Raw genomic sequence first — 13056 nt, forward strand, 5'->3', positions numbered from 1 at the left:
ATAAAGAGCAACAAATTAAGGTGTTGGTTGGTTAGCAAGCCAGCAAGGATAGCATCAGTGAAATGCACTCAAACTGGGCAAATTCATCTATCTTCACAAATTACAAAGTGTTGGTGCCCACATCCTTGTCCTTTTTATGTATAGCTTTCTTTGGTACAGAGGTACCATTAGCAAGGTTCTAAAGGCATATGGGGCCTAAGAACCTCTTCTAACATACCACTAGAAACTCCAATTATTGACTTTGTCAATTTCTTCAAAATTTCAATTCCAAGGACAATTAATGAAATTTCTTAGCACTGCCATATTTCTCTTGAATTTATGTGAGACCACTGTAATTCAACTTCTACCATGTCTATAATTGATAATAGTAATAATGTGTATAAATATTTAGTACATCCCTTATTCATGAAAACAATGAAACACTTGCATATGCAGAGTTTCTGAAAGGGAAACATAAATTAGGATGTATCATGGGTCATATTTGTGAGTCCTGTTTGTGGTCCAACAAATGTGTGAGTCATGGATCACAAGAGCCTCAGCAGAAGCCAAATTCATGTATGTTTCACATACTAGACAGTGGTCCAATAGTTCCTATTCCCACTGATTAAGCCGGCGTTTACTGTTGCTGACACCACCTTCAATGCAAGTCTAGCCTTTCATTTGATGTTTTATTTGAATGCACACCATAGATTTTCTGTTTTTACAAAAGGTAATGATTGTACCAGAAAGCTTAAAATGTTCCATGTTAATTATTAGAGTCAATTTGTTTTTATCATAACATCCTTCAATTTCTCCTTAGCTGGACATAGCCTTCTCTGATTGTTATTCGTTAGGCCAAACAGCTATATATTATATCATCAAGGTCACAAAAATTCATTATTGACAAAAGTTTGAAATTCAGATAGATACAAACGGTGAAATACTGAAATTTTTAGTTATAGTTTGATCCTTGAAGGTTACTAGATACATTTATGAGAAACTAAAGAGAAGGGATTGCAGAATGTGTCATTTGTATTTGTCATCGATGACTAATCTATTGAGGTATTATAATACATTTAAGGAATTCACTTTTCTTTATAGATGTTTTTCTATACACATTTAACTAAGAATCAAATTTCCGACCACATTTAATTGACAATATTATCTATTGACCACGTTGATGTGTCGTGTATTTTGGCATGGATAAATGTGTTTAATTTTTTCTTCTTCTCACTATTGTATTATAGATCTGCGAAAAATATTTTGGCTCCTAACAATGCTGTTTGCTATAAATCATATATCCTAGAGATCTTATAAGATAATATGTTAGATTATATAATAGCTATGTTGGTGTTTATGCAAAATTAGTCCCCTTCCGGCCTCCCCTAATATGATGGTTTAATAAATAAAATGGTCCCAAATCTTTTGAACAGAATATTTCTTAACTGATCATGTGCTTCAGAAGACTAGGATGGTTTCCAAGACAAGATTAGTTTTAGGGGTCTGGACCAGGACCATCATGTACAATAAGGAATGCATTAAATTTGAAGATCTCATTTGGATTTGCTAATTCTAAATCATGTGCCACCAAATTATGTAACATACAAAATGTCAAAATCATTGTCAGTTCAACCAGAATTGGATAGAGAGCGCTAAACAACTTAATCAAACAGACAGAGCACAAATGCTGTTTGAGAACTAATTAGCAGACATATATCAAACACTTAGGTAGTGATTTTGTTTTTACATGTAGCATGACAAAAGTTATGAGGCTTAATCAGTGTTTGTATTCATGTATATACACCGAATCCCCTTTACATTACTTCCCCTGCATGGTGGGGAACCTCCTTAAAGAAAATTCTTGACACCTTAAAACTAGTTGAATAATTGTAACCGGGTGTTTGCTGTTAGGGTTTGTAAAGTAATGCTGACAACCTTTAGATGTCCTTGGAACCCTTCCTGAAAGTAGTGGAGGTGTTTCTTATGAGAAATTATTAGATATTTCAGAACTATTAAATGTTTATGATGATTACTAATAATCACTAAGTCTATATGACATGTATTTTAAGTTTTCAATTTATGACAAAAATTTAATGCCACTTAATTACATGTTATATTGAGATTAGTTAGGGATCATGTTGTCTAAGATAATTTAATAACTTTTTGTTTCCCATCCCATTCTACCACTTTTTGTCAGAAAAAAATAAAAACAAAAATAATATACCTACTGCAACAAAAAGACAAGCATATTCAGTTACCTTTCTCTAAATTAGTGGGAAAAGTCTTGAAAACTTATTGTTCCCATTGCATTGTTTGAACCAGGTGTCATTGTTTTTATCTTCAATATAGGTGTTCATCGATTTATTTATTTTTATTACAACACCTTATATATGCATTTATCAACTTAACTTGTTGATGTAGTAGTTTGACATTATGCACTTAGGTGTTGTAGGAACAATCTATTTAGTAGAAGATCCAATTCTCATAATGTGTGGAGATTCTTTAGATTAGCAACGGTCGCAGTACTATAAACATAATTAATTTATTATCTGGTTAGAGAGGATATCTATGTCAAGGAAAAAAAGAAAAAAGAAAAAAAACCTTTATGCATTTCTTATTTGTTCCTAATAGATTTGCACATATTAGTTGATAGGTAAGCTTCATTCTTAGCTATTGTGATTTTTGCCTTAGGTTATTGAATTTATTCCGTGACATATCTACCTTAACACCTTTTTTTTAGCTTTGTTTTTTTCATAATACATGCACACACTTTATTCAATTTTAAGACACTTGTAAACATATAGCTGAAAATGAAACGCGTGCATTGTATGCTAATTGTGAAAATTAATCCTTCGATTTATATTTTATATGCTGATTGTGAGATAACCAAACAAAAAGAAGTATTGATTACATGTATATATGTAGGTATGCTAGTTATAAACCATGTGCCATGAAAATAGAATTATATAAAGGTCATGTTAGCTCAACTGATTATTGATTAGAGCATATAATAAGTAGCTTAGCATGTTAATTAAGCAGAGCATATATGCTGTTTGTGAACTGATTAGTAGACAAAACATTGATCAAACACTTACTGGGATAGTGATTCTGTTGAATATATTTTAGGGGAAAATCTTCCACCCTGCTGATCATGTCCATACAGTCAACAACAGGCATGCATCTTGGAGATTTGTTTATATATATATATATATATGGTTAATCTTTGTAATGTGATTAAAACGCTTGTTGCATGTTTTTATTTTCTGTAAACTGATCTTTTGTTTGAATATGCATCAGTGAACAATTAATGAAGAGTCAAATAAATAATAGAGTGAAGTGCAACGGATGGAATGAAATTATAAAAAATAAAAAAAAATAAATGTTTTATGTTGGAATAAAGCAAAATTTTCATTCCATGATTTAGCACGTAAATGGAACAAAATGGGTTATGATTTTATTATTTGTATCTTACCCTCATTGAAAACATTTTAAAAAAAATATTATATTATATATCATTTTTAAATAAACTATATTGTATATTCATAAAATAATGTATTAGATGGTCAAACGAGACATCTTACTATCCTACACAAATCTTGTAATCAAATGAGAATTGTGCTCAGTTAATATTCCTTCATAAGTGTGAGAGGCCCAATTAGTTGAAACTATCGTTCAGCAATGCCTAACACAATTTTGACGTGGCTAATGTCTCAACACGATGTATCTAATTTTTTTGGTGGGTGCAGAGCATCGATTAAAAAATGACATGAGATGAGTTACATTAATAAAAAAAATTCAATTTGTGATTTATGCGGAGATAATTATCATACGAACAAGAAGTTAGCTATAGAATAAGTAGGTAGATGAGGTTCAAAGGACATTGTAGAACCGACAAATGTGTTGCTCAAATTAGTTAGAATTTCTATTCACGCTGATAATTTAACTTAATTACATATTCGAATTCAAACTCAAAAATTATTAAGTTGAAATAATTTTATACAATTGATTTATGTATGTGTTGTATAAGATTTTAAATTTTAAAAAATAAAAATCTAATTGAATAAAAATAAAATTTTCATTAGATATCCCTAAAATTAGAAGACAAACAAAAACAATGATTTTAGAATGAAGCATAATAAAATTCAATCAATCATTTATTATTATCGTTATATTTAATTACAATCTAAATAATTTAAACAATAAGATAGCAAAAATATTATTCCGTTTCATCATATTTATTCCATCACTTAAAATATGTGATGATGCATATTATGTAATATGTAGTTAAGTACTCCTGAAAGCATCTCAAGACCGTTTCTCTATGGTAACCTTCAGGCCATTTGCCATTGATAATATAGTCATCATCCTGTATTTCACTGTATGACCTGCCACCAACTTGAACTTGTAAAATCTGCACAAAATAGCCAGCACCATCCTCATCTGGAGGTATGCAGAGTCCTTGCCAAGGCATACCCTTGGTCCTGCCTGCATGTCCAAAGCAAACTAATATAATTAAGGTGTTTGTTGATCAAACTTGCAATACACCTTTGGATCATCTTTATAAAGTAAATTTTAGCATAATTTAACTCTACAAAATCAACTTATAAAATAAATATTGTTCATCACTTATATATTCTATTAAGACCTTATTTTTAATCAATATAAGACTTAGTTTTTTCAAAAGGAAATGCTAGCAATACACTCATTTTCATTAGGGATGTGGGAACCACCAAGTTTTGTATTTTCTAATAAACTAGGAGAGAGACATTAAATGGAATGTGGAACCACCAAATTTTGGATTTTCTAATAAAATTCAACTAATTAAAGAGATTTGTATTTAAAAGAGTGTGTTGCTAGCATTTCTCAATACACCTTATCATCATGTTAAGTATTATTAGGTTAAATGTATAGATAAACTGTAAGTGTTCATTTTTAAATGATTTAGGATAAGCGGTACTTAGATTCTTTGCTTGTCACACTAGAACCTGATTACAACAGATGAAATTACCTGAAAAGCAGTGAATTTGAATGGAGATTCATTTCTGAGAACACCATCCTTAAACCATCTCTCAGGTATAAATGAAGCTGCATCAGGGCCCCAATTATACTCCATCCTCCCCATAGAGTATGGAACATAAGTTACCATGCCCCCTGCCTTTATTTTGGTTCCATCTGGCAATACATCATCCTCCAAGATGCCCTTCGGATCCTACAATTTAACATTTATGTTTACAAGACTAGTTCATGGAATCATAGTAAATCTTAAGCAACAACCATAGTGAACCTCTTTTCCAAATTACATGAAAGTGCTTTGCTTAATAACAAAACTAATGTGGCCTATGCAATTTCATTTCTCTAGCTACCATTTTGTTAAGAGGGATAACATAAAATTCAATTAGAATACATGCATAATGTAAATAAATAAAATAAAAAACCAATTACATTATCATCGATCATAGATTGCTATTATTACTATTATTATATAAGGCAAAGTTTTGTCAACAAAAAAACTTTAAAGGATAAAACTTATGTAAAGTTCCTTAAGTACAGCTGGTGTTATTCTTTAATTCAAGTTAAAATTTTATCTCAATATTATGCAAATGCATTTAATATAGGTCTCATTAATATATATAGTTATGCATAGTATCAAAATAAAACTCCAACTCTTATTAGAGAACAACACTAGTCACACTTAAAGAACTGTAATTAAATTTTGTCCTACTTTAAAAGTCATATTTAGGATGATTTTTAACGGATGTAAAAATCTTTATACAGCAATTAGAAAAGTTAAACTCTAGAAATTTATCTCACTTTTTATGGAATTTTCAAAATAAGCACCAAATGAATGCAAGTAAATGCATACCTGAGGAACGGCTGGATACAATCTTAGGGTCTCCGTTATGACAGCATGCAGATAGTGCAGTTTCTCTAGTGAATCTTTGTTTAACAGTCTTGAAAATTGTTCTACTTTTTGATTGAATGATTCAGGGTCCTCTTTGTCACATTGATGGAAGGAAATGTTCTCTTCCTTTGCTCGATTCTCCTCAAAACTTTTGAGCTCTAAGTAAAGTTTTTCAGCAACATTAGCATGTGTCATTACCATGTATATGGCCCATGATAGAGTTGTTGCAGTTGTGTCACGACCAGCAATCACAAAGTTCAAGACAACATCTCTTAGACTCTTCTCTGTTGCATTGCTTTCTCCAAGTTCTATGAATCTTGATAATATATCATGCTTCATCTGTTTTTAACAAGAATTGTTAGATGAATCAATATTGGTTTGAACTTCACTATTTATTTGGTTTGGATATGAAACTACCTGATTTTGTTGACCACTTTTTTTAACATCCTCTATCTCTGCCTTCCTTCTCCGAATTACCGAGTAAGTGAAGTCATCAATGATTTTGATACTCTTTTCAAGCTGTGCTTCTGAGCCTATATTTAGCATTTTCTTAATTTTCCACAGTGGATCAATGAAGCGAAGTGTTACTATGATATTTGCAGTGTCAAAGGCGAGAGCAAAGCTATTTTCTGGTAAATTTGGAGCCAACGTTCCAATTTCCACTCCAAATCCAACCTTACATATGGAGTCTAAAGTCATTCTCATCAACAATTCCTAGAAATTGACATTTCAAGCATCATCAATTGCAGTCTCACTACTTCATAAAACTAAGCAAATAATTTAAATTTAAAGTTTGTAGCACCTGCATGTCTATTTCTTTGTTAAGGGAAGATGCTTGACTTAGAATGCTAGAGAGTTTTAAGGCATACTCCCTGAAAACTTTGGTGCTGAAATCCCTCAAATTTCTGGATGCAAACTCTAAGCTTGCAGTCTTCCTTTGTTTCTTCCAGAGCTCACCATCAACATTAAATATCCCATCTCCAAGCAGCACTTCCATATATGAATGGTACACTTCACCCTGCAGTAAGAATCACAAACTTTTCCATCAAAAGCATTATTTATCCATATATAAAAATTCTCACACTATCAACTAGTGAGAAATCATCCTTAGTGCGCCACAGTTTGTAATTTTTAAGATAATTATTATAAAAGCCAATAAATCTATCATACATGATAGTTTGTAATCATAAATTTAACTGTCATGGCATAATCTATTTACTCAAAAAATAAAACATTAAATATGATTCAAAAATGACCCCTCACCAAATGGTTAATATTGAAGTAAGAAATGATGTAATGTAGATTACCTTTGGATAATTATTGAAGTTGGTCTTAAGAACATGTTCTACATTAGCAGGATCAGCAATGTAAGTATAAGTTGTGAATGGCATAGGAACCACGACAGTTTTTGACTTGGACAAATAATTGACAAGCCAATCGTGCATCCTATCATAGTTCATCAGTTGTTCAATGGCAGCTCCAAAAAAGGGCCATGTCTTGGGACCCTTCTTTTTTCTTTGGCTCCATCTGTGTATGAACATCCATGAAACAATCATGCAGAAGAGTAGTACTAACCCTCCCATGTTGCATCGGTCCCTATTGTGTCACAAAAGATGCATGCTTGAGTGATTGCTTGATTTGTATTTTTATAGTATAGTATTAATCAAGAGGGATGAGAAGTAGTTAAAATGTAGGTACCTAAATGGTTTATTTTATGTGTGGTTTCAGCTATGTGTTAGCGACTTCGTCACAATCTTTTAGTGCTTGAGGTTAGTGAACACGAAAGATACACAAAAACTTCATTTGTTTCGTGCCATTGACTTAAATTTCGTAGAACTACCAACATGACCAGAGGTTAGTAGAGGGTGGAGCTTTGGTAAGTCACTTATCATAGAATGTGACATGACGAGAGTAATATTATTTAGTCCATTATATAAACAAATAACTGAATTGTTACCGATAAAATAGTTAATGTAGTTAATCAAGTTTATTGCAAAAACACATTTTTGAATGGAATGATTTAAATAATAGTTATATTTAATGTCACTATTTTCAATAGATGTAACTTGTATTGTAAATAACATATGTATTCACTTACATGAAAAGCAGGTGTCTTATTAATAATTTCATGATAAATAAAATTATATAAAAAAATTAACAATTAATAAATCTTAAAATAGTTTTATTATTTTTCATAATTAATTAGGACAAAAATAACATATGGTTGTTTCTTATATAAAGAACATGAAGAAATATATAATAAAATTTTATGGTATTTTTATAACATTATTTATTTATTTGTAAAAAAAATTGTACAATTTTATTACGTAAAAATAATTTTTCTTACTGTAAACATGCTACTATAATAAAATGGAAACTATGCATGTGAACTAGTTAATTAGTCGTATTAATCTGTATAAATGATTTGGATGATCTTTAAGGAGGGTTGACTTCTAAGAAAAGTAAAGTTAATGTGACAAGAAATCAAATTTCATCCCGATATTTTATTAGAAAACTAAATTATCTATAAGGGGAAAAAACATTTTATCACATCAAACATTTAATTTTCAGTTTAATAGCTTTTAGTTATTTTAATTCAACTTAATCACACTTTTATCATCCATATTTCACGTTTTTTAAATTTTGTCTCACAATTTTTAAAATCATATATATTTTATTGCAAAACTTTTAGAATTTTACACATTTTTTATTTCATTAGTTAATGTTATTTGTTAACCACTGAGATAAATGAATCCACAATCAATATGATACATGCAATTTGTCAGCTAACAAATTAGTTGTATTGATTGGTATATCCCCACTTTTACTTAATTAGACGGTTCTCTTCTAAGAAAAAAGTAAAGTTAATGTGACAAGCTGGTATGCAAGTAATCAAATTCCATTACGATATTTCAATAAGAAAGCTTTGTTATCTATAGGAAGAAGAAAAAATTGATCACATCAAAGATTTAATTTTCATTTTAATAACTTTTACTCATTTATATTTTTGATATTTATAATTTTTATATTAGTCTTATATTTTCATTCATTTATATTTTGATTTCAAGAGCTAAGGTATTATTTCCTTTTGTTCCCTCAAATATGGGTTTGGTTTATTTTTTATTTTTCAAATTTAGAAGTGATTATTTTTGTCACTTAATTTGAAAATAACTTACTTTCAGTTTTTATTAGGAGACAAAAATGATTAAAAAAGTAACTTTAAAGACTGGAGAAAATTATTTTAAATTTATGGGAAAAATCACTTTTAATTCGAAGAAGAAAAAAATATAATCCCAAACTCAAGGTATTGATATTTAAGCCTTTTTTCACATAATTTGAAGGGGGTGTATTGATTTAGGATTTTGTAGGATTTTAAAAGACTTTTTTTGAGTAAAAAAGTTCATTGGTCAATCAGGATTTTATGTCACTTAAAAACAATTCAGTGGTATTCAATCTGGATTTTCAAGATTTTTTAAAGAGTCCATTAAAATTTACCGGTATTCATTTGAGATTTTTTACAACTTAAAAACAATCTATTAGTATTCAAAAATATAAGGATTTTAAAGGATTGTTGTGTGAGAGGGATTTTGAAGGACTTTCTAGTGTTATCTATAAATATCAGATTCATAAAACAATCACATCCAAACCCATCGGATTTTGAAGGATTGTTTGAAGTGATTTTTCAAGTGTTTCAAGAATTTTCAAGTGAATTTTGCATCTTTTTTTTTCTATGCTCCTCTCTTCTTCATTTTTTCTCTACTAATAATACTACACTATTGTTCATTGCTCATATATAATATTGTAGTACTGTTCTCATCCCATTCCCCTATTTTGTAAAACTCTGATATGTAAATGATAGTGTCATTGACTTGCTCTATTTTTCTGTTCGTTCTCTTTAATTGACTTGTTTTATTTTATTCTATGTAGTTGAATTTGTTCTTTTATATAACACAAAAAAATGCTTGAAATTTTAACTTTTAAGTGGTAATTTTTTTATAACACTCGTCAAGAAAAGAAAAAGGTAAAAGATGAAATTGATATCATAATCTCTACAATATATATATATATATAAGATGAATTTGTTAGGGTTTCTATGAGTAGAATGAGATGAAAATGGATATTAGTTGGGGGAAGAACCCTCTCAGCATAAAAACTGCGAACTCTCTCATTCCCTTGAATTTGTTACTCTTATCTAGGCATGGCAATCTAACCCGCCCCCGTGGGTACCCGCCCGAACCCGCCCCAATTGGAATGGGGAAAATTCGTGTTTATCGGGTTCGGGTTCGGGTTTTTCCCGATTGATAAAATCAAGGGCGAGGGCGGGGGCGGGGATGTTAATACCCACCCTGCCCCCGCCCCCGCTCCCGCCCCGCTTAATAATATAATTAAAAAATTATTTTTATATATATATAAACCAAAATTATAAATATTTATATGTAAAAATTTATATTATTTTACTTTTCTTTTATTTTTTTTAATTGTTCATATTTATTTAAAAAAAAAAAAAAAAAAAAATAGGTGCGGGGCGGGGGCGGGGCGGGGAAACCCGAACCCCGCCGGGGGCGAGGATGGGGACCCAAATTTTATCCCCGGCGGGTATCGGGGGCGGGGGCAGGGGCGGTTTAAATTTGCGGGGGCGGGGGCGGGGGCGGGGAACGTAAAACCCGCCCCCGCCCCGCCCCGTTGCCATGCCTACTCTTATCCCTCCTCCTTTTATGACTCAACAATTATTTTATTTTTTTTACTATGAATTTTTTTTTATATTGTGAAATTAAGATTTTTTTATATTTTAAAAAAAGAAAATTAACATAAGACATTGCAGTGTCTAATTTTTTAGGGTTTAGGATTTATGCCTTCATTAGCTTATTTTTAAAAAAAGGAAATATTGTTAAAATATTTGTTAGAATAATTTACATTTATAAATATCGTTAAAAATTATCATATAATATATAACTAAAATTATATTTAAATACTTCCGTTTATATAAAAACAATTATATATCTAAATATTTTCTCAGTATCGAATATACTGATTTTTTTTATATATAAAATTATCTTATGTTTCTATATTTCCGTTTTTACATTTTTTTTATAATGACTGAGTTATTTGATCTATTTGGATAGCCAAGATATATTCGATCTTGTATAATTGGTGTGCTTCTAAAAATAATAATATAATTTTATTGATTTTGTTCCTTATCCATAATTATTTATATAACTAGTTTTCAACATATATTGTTTTAGTAATTCAAATGGGAGATTCACAAGGAAATAATAAAGAAAAATGAAAAAAGAAAGAAAACTATGAAGCTTGGACCAAGGAGGATTCCGATGAATTATTACAATTAATACTGGATGCTATAAAAAGAGGATAGAATATTATGAAGAATTATTATTATTATTATTTATCTAGACATTATTATTTTTTTATATTATTTTTGTCTTTGACTCTTTTTAAATTTGAATGTATGAAATTTTTTTTAAATCTTATCAAATATCAAAACTCCACAAAATCCCACAAAATCTATTAAAATCCTGATTTAAAAGTCTTGCAGAATCCATTAAAATCCTGATTTTAAGTCTTGTAGAATCCTTCAAAATCTTAAAAGTCATGAAAATCCTGCAAAATCTTTTAAAATTCACAGAATTTTTTTTAACTAAAAAAGTCCTTTAAAATCTTAATTCAATCTCTATATTTTTTATTCATTAAAGCGTTGATTCTTGGTTTATAAAGAATTGACCTCTATACTTTTTACTCTTTGTCCTGTATGTTAACAAGGGGCCAAAATCAAGAAAAGTAAACCCATTGATCGGTAATAGAAAGGAAAAAATGGTTGTAGAGACAAAACTTGAACCAAAAAATTTGGAATTGAAAGAGACAAAAAAAAGAAAGAAAGAAATAAGTGCAATAGTGCATGGAGGATTATTATTTGATTCTGACACGTACACAGAAGAAGGGGCCTCGAGTTTCCACACCTATCCAGAGAATACCACGTGTAAACCAAAAATGAAGAGGATGTTTCCAGATCGCGTGGCCAATTACTCTCGAACTTTCTTCACTCTACACAAACTTGTTCTATTTATATTTTCTTCGAAACTCTCTCCTAGGCAACTAAACTACCACAAGTTAAACACAGAAGTCTATTTCCCTGCTAGATTCTAGGTGGCGCAAACATAGGTTGGTAATCCCATGATGTTTCATTTTGTTTTCACGTGTTAATGTTTTCTGGGGTCAATGTTTTTTGTGAAAAGTTCTTGTCTTTGCCAAGTGTTCCTTTAGCTGAGGTTTTTTTTTTTTTTTTTTTTTTGTGGGGTGGTCAGAATCAGAGCAATTGTGGGTTGCATTGTTGTGTGAAGATGAGCAGAGTTGGTGATTCCTTGAACGTGGATTTGGCTGCTGCAGTGAACAACTTCTTCAATCTTCCTGAAACCATGGAGAAGTTCATGTTTCCTTCTTCTCGTGCCCATGATCACCATGAGACAAGAGGGATTTCTAGCATCCCAGTGGACATTTTGGACACTACCAATGAATATGTATTCTTCATGGATGTTCCTGGTCTCTCTAAATCTGGAATTCAGGTACTTACTTATCCACATAGATGATGTTGGTTATTAGGTTAAGTACTACAGTTTTGACGTTAGGTTAGAGATAGCGTTATGGCGTGATGTTGTTATGTTGAATATTTATGTATGCTTTTGCAGGTGACTGTTGAAGATGAGAACACGCTTGTTATTCGAAGCAACGGGAAAAGGAAGCGTCAGGATGGAGAGGATGAAGGGTGCAAGTATCTAAGGTTAGAGAGGAGAGGGCCTCAGAATTTGCTGAGGAAATTTCGTTTGCCTGAGAATGCCAATGTGTCTGCAATCACAGCTAAATGTGAGAATGGTGTTCTGACTGTGGTTGTTGGGAAGCACCCTCCTCCACCAAAATCCAAAACTGTGGAAGTTGCTATTGCTTGAGGGATAAATAATTTGTACTTTGAGCAAGGGTTTCCCTATTTTTTATTTTTTTTCAGTTTAGTTTGTTTTTGCTGTTTGCTTAGTGTAGTTAAGGTTGTTTGGTGACAATGTAAAGTGTCCCAGCCAGTGTTTATAGTGTTTTTATTAGCAATTGAGACCTGTAATGAAACTTAATTGAATTTGTGGCAAGGTATGTTCTTACGTTTTGATGAATAC

At 30.9% G+C, this 13056-nt stretch overlaps 2 protein-coding genes across 2 annotated transcripts; one reads left to right on the forward strand and one right to left on the reverse strand.

Annotated features, from left to right (window-relative positions):
- Window positions 1–4115: 4115 nt before the first annotated feature.
- Window positions 4116–7506, reverse strand: CYP704B1 (cytochrome P450, family 704, subfamily B, polypeptide 1). Its single transcript, XM_029273212.2, has 6 exons — window positions 7189–7506; window positions 6684–6899; window positions 6299–6595; window positions 5843–6220; window positions 4988–5188; window positions 4116–4464 (listed from the first exon to the last, which is right to left on the reverse strand). The coding sequence occupies exons 1-6, from the start codon at window positions 7462–7464 to the stop codon at window positions 4285–4287; spliced, it is 1548 nt and encodes a 515-aa protein (XP_029129045.1). The 5' UTR covers window positions 7465–7506; the 3' UTR covers window positions 4116–4284.
- A 4392-nt stretch (window positions 7507–11898) lies between these two features.
- Window positions 11899–13053, forward strand: LOC109807856 (HSP20-like chaperones superfamily protein). The gene is made up of 3 exons (XM_029273213.2): window positions 11899–12058; window positions 12202–12459; window positions 12583–13053. Exons 2-3 carry the CDS (start codon window positions 12238–12240, stop codon window positions 12838–12840), a joined length of 480 nt encoding a protein of 159 aa, XP_029129046.1. The 5' UTR covers window positions 11899–12058; window positions 12202–12237; the 3' UTR covers window positions 12841–13053.
- Window positions 13054–13056: the final 3 nt, after the last annotated feature.

This window comes from Cajanus cajan, chromosome 5, assembly GCF_000230855.2.
Source record: "Cajanus cajan strain Asha chromosome 5, NIPB_CcT2T_4, whole genome shotgun sequence".
In the NCBI taxonomy this organism is placed as follows: Eukaryota; Viridiplantae; Streptophyta; class Magnoliopsida; order Fabales; family Fabaceae; genus Cajanus; species Cajanus cajan.